General features: G+C 40.3%; 2 protein-coding genes across 2 annotated transcripts; one reads left to right on the top strand and one right to left on the bottom strand.

Moving 5' to 3' along the window:
* Nucleotides 1–289: 289 nt before the first annotated feature.
* On the top strand, nt 290–16,705 carry LOC141011716 (glycoprotein endo-alpha-1,2-mannosidase-like protein). Its single transcript, XM_073484963.1, has 4 exons — nt 290–805; nt 3,016–3,125; nt 12,821–12,897; nt 15,519–16,705. The coding sequence occupies exons 1-4, from the start codon at nt 295–297 to the stop codon at nt 16,153–16,155; spliced, it is 1,335 nt and encodes a 444-aa protein (XP_073341064.1). The 5' UTR covers nt 290–294; the 3' UTR covers nt 16,156–16,705.
* A 1,276-nt stretch (nt 16,706–17,981) lies between these two features.
* On the bottom strand, nt 17,982–22,698 carry yrdc (yrdC N(6)-threonylcarbamoyltransferase domain containing). Its single transcript, XM_073485600.1, has 6 exons — nt 22,433–22,698; nt 20,275–20,467; nt 19,736–19,850; nt 19,535–19,654; nt 19,280–19,410; nt 17,982–18,764 (listed from the first exon to the last, which is right to left on the bottom strand). The coding sequence occupies exons 1-6, from the start codon at nt 22,602–22,604 to the stop codon at nt 18,695–18,697; spliced, it is 801 nt and encodes a 266-aa protein (XP_073341701.1). The 5' UTR covers nt 22,605–22,698; the 3' UTR covers nt 17,982–18,694.
* Between the last annotated feature and the right edge of the window lie 1,784 nt (nt 22,699–24,482).

Raw genomic sequence — 24,482 nt, forward strand, 5'->3', positions numbered from 1 at the left:
AACGAGAGAGAGAGAGAGGAGCAGAAAGTAGCGCTGGGGGAAGTGACTTTATGTTGCAGGATCAGGAGAATGCACACAATGAGGCTGCAGAAGAAAGTTCATGTCACAACCAGCCGCGTCCGGTAGTCTGCTGCGACTGGACTGCAATCATGTAGCCACTGTTCAGTGATGAAGTCAGAAGGATATGCCACTTGCAGGACACTTTGAAGAGTAGCTGTGCTGGAAGAGCAGAAGCAGGACAGAGAGCACAGAGAGGTTTACATTTGCGCTCCTGGTCCTCGTCCGGAAGCAACGATGGCAAGACTACGGAGGAAAGCGTGCATAGCTCTCTTTCTCTTCACGCTGTTCGTCTTTGGGACCATGATGGGACTGAGGACCCTGAAGCCCAGTGACGGCTTCTCGGATCTGGCTCCAGGTGTGGAGCTGCTGCCGATGATAGGGGGGAAGATGGACCGGCGCTCCGTGTCCCGTGACGCCACCGCGTCCCCGGGTCAAGCGCGCCCGGCTGGCAGCAACACCAAAGCAGCTTTGTCCAACTCCGGCCCCGAGGGGACCATATTTTACGATGTTCATATTTTTTACTACACCTGGTACGGCAACCCGCACCTGGACGGCAAATACATCCACTGGGACCACATCCTGGTGCCGCACTGGGACCCCAAAATCGCCTCCAGTTACCCGAGAGGAAGACACATGCCGCCGGAGGACATCGGCTCCAGTTTCTACCCCGAACTCAACCCGTACAGCTCGAGGGATCCGGACGTGTTGGAGTCCCACATGGAGCAGATCGGAGCATCTGCAGCAGGTACGGTTCAGAGATGCAATAACGGGCAGCGTGAGTTTCTAAGGGAGGGATGGAAACAAAACAAAAAAAGGAGCTGAGTGTTTGTTTTTAATGCTCAGCAGCTGCACAGAAGTCTGGCCCGAGTTAACGCAAAGCTGCATGGTTTCTGCTTGAAGGGGCATAAAACATTTTCAGCACCACACATCCACCGGACAGCTCCCTACACACACTCAGTGCCCATATCTGCCGCTGAGCCTTTCCTGAAATCTCATGACTTTAAAAAACTCCAGTAATCAAGAGATCAACTTCTTGCTTTCCTGACTGTCATAATAAAAAAATTGAGTCAGGAAACTTTGGATGGTGGTTCAGTTTAGTGTGTTTGGAGTTGTGGTTGGAATCAATATCAGGAAATTATATAAGACCACATTTGAAATCAAACAAATTTCAGTGAGAGTCATTATATTTTTGTAACTTTATTTAAACTGGTCATGTAATGGCGATGTATTTATCAGCCACACAACCAACAATCAAGTGGCAATTAGATTTAACAAAAACAGTGACGGCGGTCATAAAACACATCTGATAAAAGAGCTTTAATCTCGTCAAGAAGAGGAAGAAGTCTCGGATTGCGTACTGTAGTTACAAGATTTGAAGAGAGATACTGTACAGTATTAAATTGTCACCCAACCCTGATGTCACTCATGTCTATTCTGAGATCTTTTGTGGACGTCTCATGAAATATTAATCGGTCTCTTGTTAGTCTTAGTCATAGTATTGCTTCCCTAAAAGACAGCAGAGTCCTGTAGCCTTGTATCGAGTGACAGCCCGGCGTGTCCAGCCGTCAGCAGCCTACACATGATAGGCCCTGATGTTTCTGTCCTGCGGCTCAGTAGGTCATTGTACACCAACCTGAGTGATGACCAGACATCCCACCCCCTCTGAAACCTCGCCGCCTCGACAGATGGATCATGGGAGTGCTGCCTCGCAATTCTTAGTTAAAACAATCCATTTAATTAGACACCACGGCCAGCCAAACTCTGAATAGTTCCACTTGGCTTGATGACTGATTTCCCACCACTTCAGGCTCATAAATAAGATGAATAGCAGCGACCATATTCTTAATACACACAGACATAGTTGGGTATTGTAATCTAATAGTCTCCACAGCTCCGGAGCAAGCGGACATGAGTTTAATGAATTAGCTCCGAGTGCATATCTGATGTGCCAGATCCTCTCTGGTGCCAAGCACGGCTGTGGCTGATATGGAGTTATTTCTCTTGCAGCATCAGAGTATGAGGGAGCATTTCTCTGCCGAAATTTATGAGCTGTCATACACTCGAGCTGCGCAGAGAGATTGCCACTAAAACAAGACATAATAAATAGTGGAAAGATGACAGATGCATATTCATCAATCAGTTGCAGAGTGTGTGGGTGATGGGCAGGCAGGCATTTAGATACAAGACGCACAAAACAACCACAAAGACACACAGAACGGCAACAAGTATATGCGCAACAACAGCAAACCACCATAATAGAGAACCAACATGAGCACAAGACACGCAAAACCATGAAAAAGACCCAAAGCCACCACAGAGAGATGCAGAAAGACTACAAAGATACAGAAGACTACCAGAAAGAAGTTGCATAACCGCCACAAAGATACACTTAATGACAACCGAGACACAAAACAACCACAAAGACATGTACAACAACTGCAAAACCATCATTAAGAGAACAAAAGTGACCGAAAGACACACAAAACCACCTCAAAGAGACACTAAATGATTTTACATATCCGTGCCTTTTCTCCCTAATCCGTCCTTGCCAATGGCATCTTGCCACAAACTTTTACCAGCATCTGTCTGAGTCCTGTAAAATATGTGCGGTAATTACCCTAATGGATTACCAGGGCAGAGATTTTACAGTGTGTTCAATAAAAGAGCAACTGACTGTGTTCGTTCAATGGTCTTAAATAGGTCCGTAAAACTGGGTGAAGGGCTGCGTGGAAACCTCACAGTAGATAAATGACTGCGAAAGTTTTTCTGCTCCCGTTTCTCCCCACAGGATTGTCAGCATTTCTTACAATCAGCATGAAATCCATACATTTCAAGATTGCATGAAATAGCTCTTTTAAAGGTTCATATGCGTTTCAAACATGCTCTCTGAGGTATTAACCGGTGTCTTCGCTCCTGGATGGATGATCAGACTCATGAGTTTCTGTGTTTCTCCAGGGGTTCTCGTCCTGTCCTGGTATCCTCCCGGCCTGGCTGACGACAATGGGGAACCCGCTGAGGATTTGGTACCAGCTGTACTGGATGCTGCATATAGGCACAACCTCAAGGTAAAAATCATCAGCACATTTTGAGGGTGTATGCGTAGGACCTGAAACAAAGTGGGGAAAGGCTCGAAGACGAAAATCTATTGAGAGGCATTAAATTCAGCTCAATTTTTACTTCATACTTCAAATCGCACAAAAATGAGTTTTGATTGTTCAGTGATTTGTCCAGTTTCTTTAGTCAGCAGCTTTTGAGGGAAGAGGTTTTTTATCACCAAGAATGCTAGTATTGGCATTTGCAGTGGGTGTTCATAAACCTATTTTTCCCTATTTTTATTGAATCAAACTTTATTTTATCAATCTCATTGAACCAGCTTCTTTTGAAGCAGAAAATGTCACCATAACAAGTTGCAGATGAAACAATAACAAAAATCCAACAACAGTGAAAACAATACTAAAAACACATAATTATTAAGGGAAATACATTCCTCCTAAGGAGAGGTGGCAAACTTATTCACATTCTTTACTCAAGTACAGAAGACTCTGGGAAAAGTAGAAGTACTGATTCAACTTCTTCACTCAAGTAAAAGTAAGAAGGTATCCCTCTGAAGGACATTTCTACTGGCCATTTTTGTGCAAAGCTAACTGAACCTCACGTCATATAAATATAATTCAAAGACTATTAAACTTAAAGGTAGAAGCAGTAGGATTTGACCAAAGTTTTTTTTATAAACGAGATAGTTGATTGCTGAGTCTCATTCCCAGGATGTCAAATACCGACATTTTGATTTGGTAAAGCCTCCCTGAGAGCAGCAGGAAAATGAGAAAATAAGAAAATCCAGGCAGAGGGCTGAAGGGCCGAGTCTCCCCTTCTTTTTCTGTCTTGTTACGTTGTTTCGGCTTTCTACATCTGCTGTGCATATGTGCACTGAGCGGGCCAAGCACAGAACCTTGAGGCACACCATTTAGTACAGTAAGCCAGCTTGGACTGTGCCCATTGACTTTCACACATTGAAAACTAAACTAAAAGACAAAAAGGCTAAAACTACCACAGGGATTGCGTTGTATAGTAGAATAAAAGTAGACTAACTGTGTAAAATCTCCAGCTCTTTGAAATCAAATGTCAATGTCTGAATGGTAGCAAGAAAATGAGTGTAGCTGAGGTTTGAGGTGTAAATATGATTCTGTCCATGATCTCTCCATCCCTTCACCTCACTAAGAGCACAGTGACACAGGAGCTAGCAAAGGATTATTGATGCTTCACAGAAGTGAGCCGAGAGCTTAACACTGCTCGGGGTGGTAAGCTCAAAGCAGCCATTGTGCTGCGGTGAGTTATACACAGAAGCGGCGGTTTCTTTTTGTCACAGGAGAGTAAGATTGAGAGCTTTTGAACTTGTTCTGCTGCCTCCTATAAAGCTGTCTCTGCTACTCAGGGATTTGACTCCGGATGTTTGGAGCTGTAGTGACATCTCCAGCATTAGAGCAAAAAAACAGGTCAAAGTGCTGCTGCTGCTGCTGCTGCTGCTGCTGCTGGATCAGTTGTTCAGTGAGGAATGAATGAGCGCGGGAGCACATCAGCACGACGGAGAGGTGGGGGGTTGCAAAACCATGTGACCAATTGCCAATTAGGTTGGAAAAAAGCATGTTGAGGGTAATGACTGTTCATGTTGGCCCCTCTGCTTCCTGTCACCATATCGAAGGCTTATTAAACTTTTACAGTGGACGCCCGCTCGTAATGCGATACAATTTATGTCCATTGCTCTCCAGATGCGAAGAGCGAGGGGAGGTCAAGGAAGGCAGTTGGAGGGAGAAAGAGAAATACAAGATTATCTTTGAGTATGAATGTGAAATGACGAGAGAGACAGGCTTGTGAAGAGTTTTCCTATGTCAGAGCAGGTGCTATTAATAATGCACCAACAGCATTTGCACAACACACCACATCTTTAAAGTTAAAATCAGCCAGCTGACAGGCTATGGGGGCAGAAACCAGATTAAAGCATCGGCATTATTGTAAAGTTTTGTTTGAGTTACTATGATTTTTAGAGCTGTAACGATGAGGTGATTAATTGATTAATCGATCAACAGAATAATAATAATAATAATTTTGTGTTTATGAGGCAAAAAATGACAAACTATTCTCTAGTTCTCACCTCTTGCTGCTTTTCTTTATCATGTATCACTGTAAACTGAATATCTTTGGGTTTTGGAGTGTTGGTAGAACAAAACATTTCAAGATGTCAGATAAAAGAGAAGATGACTGGTTCCTCCATTTAAACACAATGTAGGCAAAAAGTGTGACGGGAGAAGAGGGTGATTTCAAAGGCAATCCAGGCCCTCCAACAAAGTAATTAGGTCACCATCTCTAAAGCCAAATCCGAGCCCTGATTAAGACCTAATGGTCGGAACATGTTGGCTTTTTTAATGATTGCCCTTTTAATGATTTAGCCATGGCAATAAAGGCTTTTCAATATTTCCTTCCTCCATTCTTGATATTTTCTTTTTTGGAGTGCCTGCATTGCCTTTGAGATCATTTTACGATGTCAGCTGGGAAGCCGCAACAGGCATTTTCATCATACTATTTATTAATATTTTAATTAAAAAACGCATCCAAGCCCATGATATATAGATATGTAATTGTATTTTTATAAGCCTATTGAAGTTATGTTCCTTTGACTTGCTCTTTGCTCCTCGGATGTTTCCATGACCCAAGTCAGGAAGTCATTCTTCCGACTTCGGTGTGTTCATGAGCTTTTAAGTTGTAATGTGGGACCAACATTGACGTTACAAAGAAGATGTGTTTTATTACAACTTTTTGCAAATGAATGTAGGTGACTCTACGTCGATAACCAATGATTTCAACCTAATACCATTTAGCAAATTACATATGAGCGAAAAATGTATGTCTAATATGAGAATTTATATAAAAAAGTGTCTCACCATGAACCAAACATCTACATTCGTCCGCCATATAGAGAGTTCCAACCTTGTTGTTTCACCTTGAGGCAGCTTTCATGTGAATTTTCCCAGTCGGGAACAAATTTTTCTCATTATTCTGACGCCACATGAATGTTTTACATGTCCTGGGGGTGGGTGTGGTCATGTGGTCGCGGTGGCGATGAACAGTAAAACACATGAGTTTTTTTTTTAATTCAACATTATGACGTTGCCTTTGCAGCTGTTTATTCATTTGCAGCACTACTGTACACACAATAAAAAAACAGAACAACAGCCATAATTCATGTAGGATAAGAAATGCTGTAGCCGATGCAGAGCCAACTGCAGGATGACACCAAAAAAGTGTTTCACAACGATCCGTATTGAATGTTTTATGAGGATATAACTAATCAAAACTCTGGTTTAGTCTCATTTTTGTGGCAATTAGGACAGGATTCGGGATTCGGGACTTGTAATGCGGGACTGTCCCAAATTTTTCACCCTAAAACCATTGTATAAGTCAAAATAGAAACATATGTAATACTTCAAAAATAACCAGTCACTGACCTATTAGGAAAAAAGTTGTTTTGTGTGTTTACATCTTGCTAAAGTTATCACCAAGGTTAATTACAAAGCAAAGTAGTGGGAAGGATTATTATTGCAACACAATTCATTATGATGCCAGCATTTGTATGCTGATGTGCAGATAAAGTTAATTTATTTTCCAGCAGCGATTTGACACATATTGGCTTCCGTATAATCAACTCTGATGGGAGGCAGGAGGTTTGTCAGGCCAGTCTGTCAGATTTGATATCACATTTGTCTGGTCTGCTGTTTGGCTGCGGGCTAAGACATAATGTATCTCTGCGAGGGCAAGGCAGGGACGCTGGGATTAGACATGCAACGCTTAGTTGATGAGGTTTTACACATAATGTTGTCAGGAGAGAAGCTAATAGATTGAATTTAATGCCATACTTTCTTGTCATCAGTGACCCAGCAAGCATGGCATTTTCATAAAAGGCGTGGAGGAGGCATGTGTGTGTAAAAACCAGACCGTGACATGCTTTCTGCAAATCAACGGAGCATTTCGGTGTCTCGTTGAAATAAGAAGGAAGTGCTTATCTTTCTGATTTATTGAAAGCACTTAAAGGTCACAATCAGAGAACAGAGCAGAGAAAGCCTTCAAATAGAATTACTGTGTACAGCAGCATGTTGAGTGTGTACTCTTTCCAAGCAATCCTCTTCCACTTCTTCTTGTTTTGATGGACTCCTCCCACTCCCTCTGCACAGAAGGACATTTATCTTTGGAGTGCTTCTTCTTGCATAATTTCGGCAAAACGCTGACAAGGTAAAGATCTTTGGTTCTCATCATTTGGCGAATTTTCTAAAGCAACAACCTTAAAACATTTTCTTGCTCTTTCCGACTGAAGGGCAGGCTAAGAGGAAGGAGCGTAGCCCGAGTCGGGAGGACAGATGGTCCCACGGGAGCAGTGGAGACAGCCAAAAACGTATTAGATCAGGATTCAGGAAACACATATATTTGCAATCTGCTTTTAGTATCAAAGTGGCAGCCAGCCAATCTCTGAAATGCATTGTGATAATACATGAGCATTTTTTTTGCAATATCAGGCCCTTGGAGGGTCTGTATAATTACACCAAAATGGTGTTATATTACTGAAAAAAGATGAGGAAATGATACCGAGATGAGGCAGAAACCAAGAGGAAGGATAAACCCTCAGAAATCTTCAACAACAATCCAAACTTTTAATCTGTGAACGAGGGATCAGATACCTGTACATATGCACTTTGCTTTCCATCTGATATGTTTGTCCTTCGTTGTCCTGCACTGTCTCGTCTTGTTCGTCACAGCAGCACTCCTCCCGAGGACGAGGATTACAGTGAGCTCGGCACGCTTCCTAAATAACTGCTTGACAGAGCAATCTAAGGCAGCATGTGAATGAGTCTTTACACTGGTTTTATGTAGCTCATTGGGGCATGAATATGGAATTAACCTTTCCAAGATTCACGGGCGGATAAACCTATTAGGGGGCCCGGGGGGAAAAATGTGCCCATATTGACCGCAAAGAAAAGTGTGCCTGTTATAATTTCTGACCACTCATGTTGATATATTCAAATTGCTTGTTTTATTCATACAACAGTATATTAAGATGTTCAGTCTACTATCATATATGACAGAGAAAAGGATCAAATCCTCACATTCTGGCCCAAAAAATTACGTCATCGATTATTAAAATTGCTAAATATTTTGTGGATCAGTTGGAGTTTGGATACAAACCAGTTAAAATCATAGTGAAACAGAAGCTAGAGCGTCTTTATCTTCAGCGATGTGATATAGTGTCTGAGTGATACAGAATATGTGGGCGGCGTTTATTTACAAGAGGCATCCAATTTAAATTGTTCCTGTTCTTATCTGGAGGAGGATGAGGGAAAATTGGATTAAAATTAGAGCATAAGAAAGACTTTCGCTAAGTTTTTGCTAACTGATATCCAAACACACAACTCCTACCATGATACTGATATTGTCAAGTATGATGGGTGGGTTTAGCTCGCCCTGAGCCAAATCTGATTTGATAAAGTTATGTGTACATAAATATCCCAACTACTTAACCATTTTTAACACTTTTTAAAAGCATATTTAGTTTAAAAAGTGCAAAAAATAGTCTGCACCAAGAAATGTTAACCAACAAATTAGATATAAATGTATTTTTATGCGCCTTTCATTCAATGTTTCTGCTGCCGTAATTATCTACTCTGACCTCATATGATCCCCTAAAGTCGCACGTTTCAACACACCCCTTGTGGACGCCCTTGTTTATACACCCCTCAAGTTTAAGACGTTATTAACAATATTTGAATGTTTCACAGGAAAAGAAAAGGAAGAGATTTTGCTGTAAAATGGGGGACATGTTTGTGGTATATGACAAGAGATAAATGAACACAGAGACAGAATTAGAACTTGGAAAATGTATTTATACTGCATTTTTCCTGGTCGGTGAAACAGTCTTGCCAAGATTAGGAAACAGTAAAAACTACATCTGCAATCGTGTCTTCTCTAAAATCTTTTGTATGTATTATCAGCAGCACAGATGTTACTTAATGGTCATAGATTATAGGAATATTATAGGAATACTACAGGCTGCAGTGTGTCTCTATGATCCTCTCGCTCTTCCGCCACTTTGGTCAGGAAGGGGACACTACTCTATAGCATATATAGACTACAGTATAGTATATAATTGAGTATTCATAGTGTTCAGTTTAGAGAATATTATAGATTCAAGTCGTATCTGACAGAAGGTGGGGCTGAGAGGAAAAAAAGGCACAATTACAAATCCATCTGCTACTCCAGCACCATGGACAGCCCCATAGATTTATCAATACACAACACAGTTGGACTACTGATGTTTCACTGCCGTGGTCGGGGCCATAGATTGTAATTTGCACAAACCTCAGTCAGATAAAGGATCAATGAGTCAGACAAACTAGACTAATATATTTAGCTAATGAACCCCGCTGGCCCTGCACACTCTCTGTGCTACTAGGCGATGGAGAGGCAGGATGGCAGGTTAACAAGGGGGATGTATTCTTATAATTCAGCTAATAAGGTCAATAGCATCACATCTCATACGCCCTCAAATCCCAGTTTGCATATGCACGTTTACAACTTGAAATGGAAATGAATGGAAACTGGAGCAGAGCTGGCTCACTAAAAACAAATCCGACTTCCATCACACTCTCAATCCCACACCGCGCAGCTAAAAACACACTGACCCCTCTTTGGGTAATGCTGCTTGAGAAAGCGATGTACCTTTTTATTATATAAGTTAAACAGTATTTCAGCAGCACCCACACACCGCTCGTGTACTTTTTTTTGTACAGTGTACAGAGTTGGAGAGCAGATCACATGGAGCTTCCACAGCGGTGCTGCTGCTCGACCTCGAGTTTGAAGTGGAGCTGAAATAGTCCTTCTGCCCAGGGGAGGGTGGGGGCGGTTTGGTGGGGACAGGGGTGGGGGTGGCCGGGTTGTAAGAGAGGGAGCAGAGGGGAATATGCATCATGGGTCCCATGACTCAGTTTGCCTCCCTGAACAATCTGCACCCTGAGGGGCTGTAAAAGTTCTATCCAGTAAGTAGGCCATGTAGCTGCATGTGCACAGGGGAATATGGCCCATGGGTGCCCTCTGATGGCATCAGCCACACTTTCTTGTTTCTAAATGCACCGATTCAGTCTTACATGACCTCCATTATGCTGTGTGTCCACAGGCTTTGACCACCCAATGAAACTTGACACTTTCGCATAAAGAAATGTGCTCAGCTTTTGTTGAAATTGATCTAATTGTTATGAAGGTCCGAACCTTTATCGGTGTGTTGGCTAATATCCCCCCCCCCCCCCCCTTTGTTCTTTCTGCATGACATGGCACTAAATTACACTCTGCTCAGCATAAATCATGCTGGGGTTGTTCCAGGCTCATGCTGTCAATGTTTATGAGGTATTAAAATGCGTCGGCTCTGTCTCATTTACTTCTAAATTACCACAGAGTAATGGGCCAGCGTGTTTGGAAAATGAGCTGCGTTTTCTAGTCGAGTGCAATCTGCCGTGGTGAGGCCCCCCCCCACCATGGATGATAATTATGTGGCTTCACATCATTTTATACCTCACAGTTTTCAAAGTAGGTTCATATTCAGCCTCTCTTTATTGGACTTTAACTTTACATGAAATCCAGAGAGTTATGGCTTCATAAACATCTCAGGCTAGGATTTACTCAGATGGCCGGGATCTCTTTTCCTCTGTTTCATCAAATTGATATTTTGCCAGCTATGTGCATCTTACACCATCAAAGTAAAGGTTTTATGGCACTTCAGAGCACTTAGAATCTCCATTAGTGACACAAGTGATAATGTTTTTCTTGCCTCCTTCATCTTCAGGCGTTTGCAGTTTAAAAACAGTTTGCTTGGCTTCTGCCTATTCTAAACATCACTTTAATCCATTAGTACACTTATGCTCAATGTCACAGTGACACACTCGGTTTGCCAGCAGCGCTTTTTCTCACAATTTAACAAGACAACAGGCACAACATTACAAACTGCACCAACAAAGATTACATTTGAAGAAAAATGGAAAATGTCCTTTTTGGTCATTGTGAAATGATGTTGTGAATACGTGGCACCCACAGGATGAATCCTAATGACTTTGTAATCCCCTGACTTTCACTCCACCGCTACCTGCAGACATTTGTGTTTTTAAGTAAAATGTCTCTGCAACTATTGAATGAATTGCCATGAAATTTACACACATTCATGTCCTCCTCAAGATGAATTGTGAATAACTCTGGTGATCAGATGTTGCAAAAGTACACACATTCTTTACTCCAGTGGAAGTACAGATACTTGTGTGTTTAAAAAAAGACTCTGGTAAAAGTAGAAGTACTGATTCAACTTCTTTACTCAAGTAAAAGTAGGAAAGTACAGGCTCTGAAATGTACTATAAGTATAAAAGTAAAAAGTACCTCTCTGAAGGACATTTCCCATTCAGGTCTCCCCCTCTGTCTATCTGCTACTAGGGGATGAGAGGGAGCATGACAGGTTAACATGGGGGAAGGCATCCTCACCCATCCCCCCTCAGATTATATATGGAACTTATATCCAAGACAAGATATATACCCTGTATGTTGTGTACTTACATTCAGTGCCAGTTAGCAAACGTTCGCTTATTAACATGCTAAACTTAGATAATGGACATTGTTACCTACTTAAAATCACCAAGTTAGTGATGTCATTGAGAGCTTGTTAGCTTTCAGCTCAATGCAAAAGTAGAGCCTCACAGAACCACAAGGCTGCAGACTCTCACTCTTATTCAAGTGAAATGCTGGGCTAAATGCAGACTTTCTCAAGAACAAGACAGACATAGTACAACATTGGTTATGTCATCCTCGTGTAGCTCACTCAGTGACATCTTGCATCCATTTAGTTGGCCTCCTCCATCTTAAAAAGCCCTTTTTCCTTCACTTTGTTCCCCTTGGGTGTTCACTCCGTCAAAGTGTTTCACTTTGATCATACATTATTCAAAGTCGCTGAATTCTCCGTCCGTGCCTTAAAATATTCAACTTAAGTACTTTTTGTGTACGTGTCACTTCAGGTCCCTTGTTCCTCTGCTGCTTTTGCTCATCTATTACCAACACTCATGTCTGACTGAGCCATTAACTGCATGTTAGAAAAGTCTCCAGTGGGCCACCACTCACCGTAGGGTGAAAAACATCTCCTACAGTGTGACTGAATGTGTCCTGAAAGTGAAAGACTGAAAACACGGTTCTTAATAGTCACGTCTTGTACAAAAGGAGCCGCTTGAATCACAAACAGTGGCACGCAGCGCTGGTGGCCAAAGTCAGCGTTTTACATTTTTATTCATTGTTTTTTTTTTTTAGAAAACCTGTAAACAAGTAACGTCATCTGTAACAGGAGTAAACCAGACGCCTGATGTCATGCTATGCTTTAGGGCCACATAAGGTCAAAACGGTGCATGACTAACTTGTTTTGCACATTTACAACAGTACAAACTCTCATATAATATGCATCTTGCTGAGCTATTTTCTCCCTGGCGACTTCTCACACTTTAATTTGAAAAACCAGAGGGTTCATATTGTCGCATTTGTTAGCTTTGTATGAGGAGCCTCTCCTCAGAAGCTGAATGTTGATTTTAAGTCAATATTGCCAAGGTCATCTGTAAGTGCTGAGTGTGGTATATTTTTTTAATGGCAGTAAAATGATGAATGGAAACCAATGAGGCGTGTGTCTTTCTGCATGTTTTCCCAGGTTGCGTTTCACATCCAGCCGTACCGAGGACGAAACGACCAGAGTGTGCACGACAACATCAAGTATATCATTGACAGGTAGGCACTTGACTGGCTGCACTTCTTCACCACTGACTCAACTCTGAAGATTTCATGCACAGTTGAAACAACAGTAGTGAGAAATCTGTAATAGTCTGAGAAAACATTTTTGGATTATATAAGGCCAGTTTCGTGACTTAGGGATGAAGGAAAAGCTTTTTTTCCTAACCTTTAGTATCAAGGTTGCTCATACATACAAACACCAAAGCCCCAAAACATCCAAAGAGATTCAGTTTGCAACACATTTAAAAAAAGAACCGGTGATATTTTGCCTCGATAGTGACCTCCAGTAGTCAGTTGCACCTTCTGGTCCGATTATCATTAAATGAGGAGTCAGTTACCCTCTGACCTTCTCTGTAGCACCAATATTTGGTCAGAATTTTTGCCTTTGACCTACATGTTTGTCCATGACAAGGTATCCTGAACTGGGCTTCTATTAAACCTGTTGTGGACAAGCCAGAGGATACATTTTTAAATTTCTCCTTTTGTTTGCCGTTATGTAGCATTTAAAACTGCAATAACTGACTTTTCTTTGCCAAATGTGTGCAGCGGAAACAAAACTTGAGCACAACATTGACATTTCTTCACCTTTTAAGTTTATATTTCGATCTTGTTAGCAAATGGCTGCTTATTTACACATCCAGCAACTTAAATGATTAATTTGGAACCGTGATTCTCACACCTGGCGATTTTAAGTCCAGTATTCACTCTTCTTTTAGCTTTGTTTTTGGTCTCCACCGACTGCTCTGGGAAAAATCTAGTTCAATAGCTGCTAAATGCTCCACTGACTCCACTGAACCAGGTAGTCGCCCACTGTGTCTGTTTGCTGTTTAATGCTGAGCAGGTAGCGTACAGTGAGCGTTAGAGCATTTTCTCCAAAAACAGCTGTCTGCTGCAGCCTAAACAGTGAAGTTGTGGGCCAGACAGTTAATCAATGAGCTGAAACACACTGTAAAGCTCTGAGGGGCAGCTGCAGATTCAGCTGATAATTCTCTGTAGGTTTATCACATTGAGCAAACCCTTTCATATTGTGATTTGATACATTATTATAAAAATATCAATTATAACTGCTTTAAGTTTTTACAGTCATCATATGCATCATATATTGAATATTCCTCATCTATCCATTAAGACAAATATGTAACATGTTTTGTATGGCTGCAACCTTCCATTAAATTAAAATATTCTCCATAATTGTGCATTATTTTTTTATTTTATACACATTTTCTTACAATTCAACCAGAGATATTTTGCATCTTTAAAAACTTTTGGATCACCACTAGCATTTAAAATAAAGCTCTTTAGGTCTGAACAATACTGCAGAGCATGAGTTTGTGATGACTAACCCATGATGGTCAACTGCTTGTTAAGAGGTTTAAGTGCCATCAAGCCAGATTATCCACTCGTTCCCAAAACATACCGAAAAAAGATTTCTGAGCAGATTTGTATGGAAGCCCTGAGGGGCAAGTGAAGAATGTTTCTTTTTCCTGTCTGATCTAAATTGTTTTCTCTCCTGTGTTTATGACTTGAGAACTGGTGGGAAAAAAAGTTTTGCTAAGATAATCTTTGTAAGTTCCTTTACATTTTTTTCCAATCTGTCAAAACGTGAACAAAATAATTTTTTTTCAGAGGACTTTTTTTTGTTCATATGTAAACCGAGTGAAAAAAATTTTTTTTCCAGGAGAAACAAAATAATCATGTGTGAAACTTTTTTTTCTTGAAGATTTTTTTTTGTGAAACCGATGAGAAAAAGAAAAATTTCATGAGAAAAAGAAAAAAAATTCAAGAAAAAGATTTTTCTTTTGTAAGCCCCTTCGTAACAGCTAATATTGTTGTCATAATGTCATTTTTTCACTCCGTTTACACATGAAAAATAAAAAAATTTGCTCCGTTTCACACATTAAAACTTTTTTGTCTTCAGAAAAAAAAAAAAAAAAAATCTTTCGTAGACATGAAAAAAATGTTTTCTCCTGATTTTTTTTTTCCACCCAGTTCCTCACATTCGAAAAAAAAATGCAGAACATTTTTCACACAAAAAATAGCCTAATTTGTACTTTTCCCCCGAGTTTCTTACATGAAAAAACACAAAATCACTCAGTTCCACGCATAATTTTTTTTCTCCTTAAAAAAATATTTTTCAGTTTTCAAAAAATTCTCCTGAAAAAAGTTTTCTTTTGGTTCATGTAATTTCACAGATGAAGGGAAAAAAAAAAGGAACTCAGAAAGATCATGTGAGCAAAACTTTATTTTCCACCAGTTCTCAAGTCATAAACACAGGAGAGAAAACAAATTAGATCAGATTTGGTAGAAAATGGATCACCAGAAAAAAGAATTTCTTCACTTGCCCCTCGGCTTCTGTAGATTTGTGGATAAACTCTTTCCTCTTCCTCTCCTTGTCTCATCCCAGCTTGAAACACACTCAGCGAGCTTGTTCCATTCAGGCTCCTCAGGGGATAAACCCTTTTGAATCGATTTTAATGACCCCTCTCTTCTGTAAAAGTTTACAGTTTCAGTCCCAGCCTCTCAAAATCATCAGTTGCAGCCTCTTGATTTAATCAACCAATCATGAATCAATACATTGTTTCAGCACTAACTTACTGATTTTATTATTGTCTTTAAAGGTACGGTGAGCATGGAGCCTTCTACAAGTTCACTTCCAGCACAGGAAAGAGTCTTCCTCTATTTTACGTCTACGACTCCTACCTGACTCCACCAGAGTCCTGGTCTGAGTTTTTGACTCCCACCGGCTCCCACAGCGTGCGCGGCTCAGCCTACGACTCCATCTTTATTGCCCTGATCGTGGAGGAGCGCCACAAGCACGACATCCTCGCCAGTGGCTTTGATGGCATGTACACTTTTTTTGCTTCCAACGGTTTCTCCTTCGGCTCCTCTCACCAGAACTGGAAGGCCATCAAAGCTTTTTGCGACGGCAACAATCTCCTCTTCATCCCCAGCGTTGGACCGGGTTACATCGACACCAGCATCCGGCCGTGGAACAACCACAACACCCGCAACAGGGTGAACGGTCGTTACTATGAGACGGCCCTGCAGGCGGCGCTGAATGTGAGGCCGGAGATGGTCACCATCACGTCTTTTAACGAATGGCACGAAGGGACGCAGATAGAGAGGGCCGTGCCCAAAAAAACTGTGACCCGTGTGTACTTGGACTATCAGCCACATGGACCCGATCACTACCTGGAGCTGACCCGGCGCTGGGCGGAGCAGTTCAACAAAGAGAAGGAGCAGTGGCTCATGTGAGCTTTCATCGAACTGACTTGAAAGAGCATGCTCTAGTGGAAGTGTGTGTACACATGAAAGAGAAAGAACAAAAGATAGTGAATGTAGAGACTGCTCGGTGTAGACGTGAGATGTGAGATGTGAGAGTTTCTATGAGTGTGTGTATTTGTGCACACATGCTGATCTGTAAGACTCGGACTCGTGTTGGTGGTGTTGACTGTCTTTGTTGAGTTTTCAGGTACAGCTGCATTAAAGGGTTATTCTTGGGAATTTGTTCCATCTTTCCATTGACAGTACAGACTTCTTCAAGACTCTGTTTCTGTTCCCTTAATGCAACTTATTGAACAACTGCCTCAAACAGACTCCTGCCTTACATTCGTAAGTACTACGTGTCGACAATGAGACACTCATGTTGATCTTCCCTTTAAGTCGGAGCTTGTTGAAACATGTAAGTAGACTTTGAGCATGTAAAATTAGGTTTATTGTGGCCACATCTTCAACTTGATTCGGTTGGGAAATACTTTGAATTTGTTTTCTGTCAAACAATTAAATGAGAAGATTGATACCACTATCTGTCTGTGAAATATGAAGCTACAGCTAGCAGCCAGTTAGCTTAGCTTAGCATAAAGACCGGATACAAGAGGAAACAGCTAACCTGGTTGTGTCTAATGCTGCATTCACGTGCTCCTTAGATGGTCCCATTTCCTGAGTTGGGAAGTCGTTCTTCCGACTTCATTGTGTTCATGTGCGGCATGTCGGTGCAACATGGACACCGAAAAGAAGCTGTTTTGCATTTTATTGCTCAAAGCGTCAAACAACACGTTGACAGCTGTTTCCAGTATTTGAGTAACAAGGAAGCGCAAAAAGGAAAGGATACTGTACATGACTGTGACTGTACAATACATGACTTTTTTGTTAAAGTGTCTTACCATCAAACCAATGTTTATTTATGTCCACCATGTTTCAGCATCATGTCAGCAACTCGCGTACCAACAGTTTTTCCGACTTTCTACATTTTTGCTCTGGCTGCACAAGAGCGCAGTGACAGGACCAAAATGCACCTATCAGCAACTCTGAAATTAATTTATCAACACGTTATAACTTATTTAATTAGTGTGTTTACACTGTGATTACATCAATCTTCTTATTGAACTCTCAGCAAGAAAGTAAAAACGTTTAGTTCCCAATACGTCAAACTGTTGCTTTCAAAGTTTTATTTCAAATCATGCAACTCAATTAGGGTGTCATATCATTTCAGGGGCTGAATCAGTGAAAGCCCTCTTTAGGAAACTTCAAGAAAAGTGTATTAGCTGGTCAGTAAAATAAAATACCCTTCAATAAACGTCAACAAAGGTTTTTGCCTACAGGTTACAAAAACAATAACAGAATTTTGCATAAATTTTCCTAATATTGACAAACCAGCCTGATAATCTAAATCTTGGTGTAATTCCCTTTATGGAAATAAGCCTTCATGGGCACACAACCTTCTTCTACTTCAGCAAAAAAAAAAAAAAAAAATTCAGAAGATAAAACATTTAAAGGCTGAGGCTCAATATTTCTGAGTGACTATATGAACGAAAATGTGACACTGACTGCTGCACTCTGCTAAATGGATTCATGGATTTACATTTGATGAAATCCTGCTGTCTATTAAAGTAAAAGGCACTTTTGAGGATAAAAGTACACTCTTTGATGTGTCTTTGGGTGTGAAGGGCACTTCTGAGTGGAGTCTTCAATTATTTTTTTTTTTCTTTTAACATTTACAATCTGACTCTTGATTTCACACTCCATTAAGAATCAATTATGAGTGAAAGCCAGACACCTAAAAATAAAGACAGAGGCATGTCTCGAATAGCTTCTGATGCATTAATAAGACTATGATACAGAAATCTTTAATGCTGTTGTGCCAAGGTTGTACAATTCATCCAAAAACTTTATATGAAGGTGATGAGAGTTGAGAAGTGGGCAGATTGTACACCGTATCAACAACACTGAGTTATTACAATATTTTCCATCTTGTAAATATACTTTAGTTTAAGCTACAGCATGAAACGACGTTATTGTAACTGTGACCATGCAGATAAAATAAATACATGGGGGGTTAATCCATATTTTAATAAAAATAGTTCGAAGTACAGTCAATGCAATTTCTAGCAACAGAAATAAAAACTCAAACCGTCGTATTCTCAGTTAAAAAATATTGTTTTGACAATACAAAAAAAAGATTTTTTTATGCCAGAAAGAAAAAAATCCCATACTATATAGCTCACCTTGATCTATATTTCTGAATAAATAAGAGAACTGTGACATCATTAAAAATCCCACATAATCCCATAATGTAGACACGCAGTAAGGCAGATAATATGGAACTCAAAATAAGAAGTCATCTGAACAACATCAAGGGTTTGACGCTCGATGTTCCTGAGTTGTAGTCTTTCCCGGGAAAGAGGAATTCTTCCATGTGAGCACGGAGAGGATTCATCTTTTCTTGAGGAAGCCCCCGGGTCAAAGCTGGTTTGTGCGTCTCAGCATGTGTTGCAGAGTGTGGAGAGTTCAAGGGTCATTGCTCCCCCGAGTCCTCTGACAGTCCATATTTGTTCTCCAGCACATCAACCGTAGAAGAAAGGGCGCTGAAAAGAGAAGTCATTTCTTGTTTAGTCTCCTTCAGAGGGAATGTGGGAGGTTTGGGTGAAACGGTGACATAAACGAGTTATACTCGACACTTAATAATGCAAAAATACCTTTAATTATTGTCTATGATCAGTTTTTACATATTCTGTCTGCACATGCTTGACTACATCGTGTTAAAGTCACCTTCACATGATGTGCCATGATATACTTTTGTTCAATATTAGACTATCAGATGACAAACTGCAGCATCAGTCTCATACAACATCACACTTCATCCTTGAGTGTGGGGCTGTTTTGTTGCATGGTGGTAAAATGCGACCTTTATCACATTAATTTAAAACATAATAAAGGTCATTGAAAAAGCATCTAAATAATCTCTGTTAAAATTTTAGCATTCCTTTACATCATTTTGTGGATATTATTTGAAGATATGATTTCATTTACAGAGAAAATAAGGCACATGTAACTCTGGTAAGTCAAACCTAATTGGGTCCAAGTAACGGCACCAACTCACCAGCCGGGTCTGATGATGCGGTATTTGCCGAGCACTGATAGGTCGACCACTGTTGATCCGAGGCGGCTCTTGCCCCCTATTGGTCCGCCATCCACCACCACTGCAAGTTTGGGCCAGAGCTCCTCAAACTCCTTTTGAGGAAAAACACGGCGGCAACAAAGATTAAAAGAACCGTTTTGTAAACTTGACTGACAAAGAGAGAAAACAAAGAAATCTGCTGGGAAACGGACTGAAAATGAATAATGAATCACTCACGTGTACGGCCACGGTGCTGGTGTGTGAGCTGATGTTGGCGCTGGTGAGTGCGAGGGGTTCCCCGCACATCTGGCAGAGGCGTCTCATGAAGGCGTGGTCCGGGATACGTACGCCTACGAGCTGAACGTGTAAACCAAACCTGATTAAACATCCATTAATAAGCCACTTGTATGATGTTTTTATTTTCTGGAGTGGACTTACTGAAGTGAAGGGGTTGAGATCTGTGTTCAGTACTTCGGATCTTTCGAACACAAGAGTGACGGGACCGGGCAGCAGGTCACCTAACAATGCTTCCTTCACCGGCACCTTACAGTACCTGGAAACAAGATTATGTTGAGCAGTTATTTTTCAGAGTTTACTTTCTATGTTTAATCCAGGATGTAGACATTTGTTAGTCTGCATTAATTTGTGATTTACTTACAAATGCCTTCAGCTAAAATCTAATTACCTAACAAATTAATTAATGAATACTGTTCATTTCTGTGACAGCAGGTGTTCCTGTCACTTAAAATATAAAGTGTGTCTCGGTGGTGTGAAGATGTCTTCTCTGCCTCTTCTGCATGTGACTCTTCTGTGTATGACTAATACATCTGCAGGGGTGGAATGTAACCGAGAACATTTACTCAACTACAAATATTAGGTACTTGCACTTCACACATTTTCTACTTCCACTCCACTAAAATTAAAATCATCAGTATATAATGTTCATTCTCCTGTTCTGTACCCGTAGCGGCACTTACTTATAGATATCCTGAATTTCTCCCACGCAGATGGCCAGCGGCTTCTGTGCATTTCGTCCTTTGATGTCGTAGGTTTTGCTGATGGCCTCGGAGCTTTGGGCGAGACACGCCAGGCCGTAGATGGTGTCTGTGGGCACAGCGACCACATGACCCTCCTTCAAAGCCTTCGCCGTGCAACTCAGGATTTCCCCATCTGCAGTTCAAGAACAACACGGGCGGTCGATGAGGAGTCACCAACCACAAAGCGCACGTGATAAACCAAATATCAAGGGGTCAAAGAACATGGGTGATGAAGAGGTGAAGTTGCAGATTGTAAATGGATTTTGGAGCAGCAGAGAGCTGAGTGAGAAACTAGCAGTGATCTAGCACTGCACATAAAAGGCACTCCACTGATTCGTGTGTATCACAGCTACTGAGAGGCATCATGGGAAGTGTACGATTCAGACATCTTGGAGCTTAACTGAAGGAACCTAAAAAAGAAGGTAGGGTCATTACGTCACCGAATCTCGCTTTGGGGCCAGACTGCGCCGCCGGGTGTATTGAAGTCAATGGGTGATGCATGGAGAAACACACAAAAACCCAACATACTGCATCTATGTGATGAAGAAACGCCTCCAGAAAATGACAGAACACACTTCAGAGAGTAGATTAACAACTGATTTTTCCCCCCAAATTACTGTCAGGGATGATAATATTCTGATCAAACGAGGCAGGTCCAACTGATTTCTGCTGATGAGACTTCATACACAGCGAACAGCAGCGCTAACAGGAGCCTTTCCTACACAAATTTGAGGAAAGGAAAAAATGTGTCGATAAAAAAAATAAAATCATACTATTCCAGGCCGAGACTCCATTATCCACGTTTTAAAGATCCACGTAAACATCAATTTTTTTCCTACTGATTACTTGAATACTAATAGACTCGTTGTGCTACTTCATACATCTACTGCAGAGCACTTCAGAGGCAATACGCTTCCTCCTCAGCAACACTCATCGCCTCGCTGTGGTTCACCTGCTTGTCACTTCGCAGTCGAAAGATTTGCATGCAAAACACGAGTAAAGTGAGGAGATCAATATGATAAATAGCTATTGTTTCTGCAACCCAACGGTATACTCGAAGTAGCTGCATTAAAATGATGCTTACACATAAATGCATTAGTGATGTATCGATCTGTAAGGGGCCACTCTTCATAATGAGCCACCGTCATAACAGATCCATAGTTCATCAAGGCCTTTCACTTCCAATACATGAACACATCTGCTGTCACCTGTCTGTACATTTATAAAAAGGTAACACTTTGAGTAATTTACATTCATTTTAAAAACATATTATTGCTTGTATTCCTTTTTTAAATTAAAGGTGCACTATGTAGTTTTGGGGAAAACATTTTTTACTAGACAAACTAAAAACTAAATTGTTTTCATGACTGAATAAACTGAATAAACAAACTGACCATAAAAGGACAACACAGTTTCATACTGATTTACTGTTTATATGTGGCGGACCCTGCCACCGTTCTAGCCTCAAACAGTGTTCTGGGGACCTCATATTTCTGAGTTTAAAGGAGCACTATGTAGTTTTGGAGAAGAAATTCCAACAGAGAATTTTAATATTTACAATATTAACGAGGTCATAATACAATAAACAAGCTGTTCTCAGAGGAAGATAAGGTCCCCAGAACGCTGTTTGAAGCTAGAAAGGTGGCAGGGTCCGCCACATATAAACAAGGTGAAACAGTATGAAATTGTGTTGTCCTCAAAGGTCACCTTTCTAACTAAATAGTGCACCTTTAAAGGACAACACCCTTTCATATTGTTTCACTTTGTGTATATGTGGCGGACCCTCTAGCATCAAACAGTGTTCTGGGGACCTTATTTTCCTCTGAGAACAGCTTTTTAATCCAGTTAAGAAAAAAAGAATATATATATCTTGGGGCTTAATGCTTTATTTTACTGTCCAACATCATTGGACTGTGACTTAAGTTCTGCAGGGTGTGGGCAGGTCCATCAGACATGACAGGAAAAACCGGAATCTGATGCAACACACGTGCAACGTCTTATGCACATCTTATCTCATTAAAAGCTAAAACTAATGAAAGCCACTCACTTATTTTCAATTGTGACCCACGTGCACTTTTGCTGTGCATGACAGACTAACCTGTCTGGCTCTCCTGATGGACGGACGGCCCATTGGAGGTCGGCGGCAGCAAACGCAGCACTTTGGTCTTCAGCTCTTTACACATGTTTGCTCCGAGTCGACGAGCTGCGGCTGAACTGTGAGCTCCTCTGGATTTCACTAATCCTACAGCGATGTTACAAACGGACGTCATAAAATCAAACGTACAGCCGCGGATGTGTCAGTTTACAGCCGGGGAGAGCATGTTGTCGCCGCCTGATGAAATAACACGTCTTCCGGGTTACGCCCCCAAACAATGACGCCGACTTTCTTAAAGGGCCAGCAGCAACTAAAAAGCTGCAAAGACTGTGAGACCCTATTTCAATGTTTAAATTCACTTTATATATTTTACGGAAGCCCTAAAGGGCCATGCATTCATACATTTTATTTCCTCCGTTTTCCCGTGATAATGAGTTAATTTCATTTGTTTTCTCGAGATCTCGAGTTATTATCTCGAAATAACAACTGCCGTTTTCCCGAGATAACGGGATAATTTTCTCGAGATCTCGAGGTAAGAAACTTTGTTTTCCCGAGATAATGATATAAATAATTCGAGATCTTGAGAAAACAAAATGATAGTGTAGTATATTAAATTATTGCAGGAAACATCATTCAGTGTAGCAATGTCAGAGGAGCAGGAGCATATCGATCACCGCGTCACATAGCTATCTTTTCAATCAAGGCCTGACACAGGCTGAAATAGCATTATGCCTTGCTATTACAGATAATATACACATTAGTGTGCGTAATCTAAAAAGACAGTTAGCAAGGCTTCAGCTATATCGGCGGCGCAAACTAAGTGAGCCTGATGTCGTCGATAACTACATAGCTGACCAGCTACGAGGTCCCGGGCGTCTCCATAATCTCAGGCCTATCATATCACAGTCATTATCTCGAGATCTCGAATTAATTATATCGTTATCTCGGGAAAACAAAGTTTCGTTATCTCGATATCTCGAGAAAATTATCCTGTTATCTCGGGAAAACGGCAGTTGTTATTTCGAGATAATAACTCGAAATCTCGAGAAAACAAATGAAATTAACTCGTTAACACGGGAAAACGGAGGAAATAAAATGTATGAATGCATGGCCCTTTAGGGCTTCCGTAATATTTACATTTATCCCTGACATGTTTGTTTTTCTTACTGTTTCATGTTTTTTTTTGTTTTCCATTTCATTTTTGTTGGACTGTTTTTATTTGAAATATTATATGTACAGTTGATTTCACTGCTGTTTGCATGGTTGTAATAATAAAGAAGTAAAGAAACACTGTTTGAGATGTTAAGTATAAAAACTGTTTGGATATTAAAAAAATTATTTTATTTGTTTCTTCATTACTCCATTGATGTTATTGAATTCAATTTTAAGCAAAAAAAAATTAATAAAAAAATAATTCTAATAAAATTTAAAAAATGAAAAAAATTGTGCCCACACAATGGTCTTATTATTTTTTTTTTTTAATAATTATTTTATTATATTTTTATATATATTATATATTATAATTATTTTATTTTATTTTTATTTTTTTAAAGAAGTGTCCTTAATCTGGGAACAGTTCTGTAGGGTATTATTTGTTTTTTATCAGTTCATAGCAAAAATGATATAACATCTAAATATCAAACAATCAAAACCAAAAGCCTGTTTAAAAATGGCTAAAATTAAATATAACAGTGTTTAACAATCCCTTACTCAATCAACCTTATTGAAAACTCTCAATATAGCCTATTTAAATCATATAAAGTAATTGTCTAAACTGCCTACCCAATTGTTTTGTTACTTTTTTGGTTTTTCTTTTCTTTCTTTTTTTTTTTAAAAAAAGTCTTGAATCCTTGACACATTTCTGTTGTATAAGTTTGGTTTCATGCAGTTTTGCCATTGAAATAAATAAACAATCTACTTTGAGGTTTGCTCATTAAATGCGCTACATATTGTGTTTTTTTAATTTTATTTTAAAATACATATATGCATATATTTTTTTTTAAATATGTCTTGCATTTTCTGGCCTTCCCCATTACATATTGTGCGACTGACA

This window comes from Pagrus major, chromosome 17 (assembly GCF_040436345.1).
Source record: "Pagrus major chromosome 17, Pma_NU_1.0".
Classification (NCBI taxonomy): domain Eukaryota; kingdom Metazoa; phylum Chordata; class Actinopteri; order Spariformes; family Sparidae; genus Pagrus; species Pagrus major.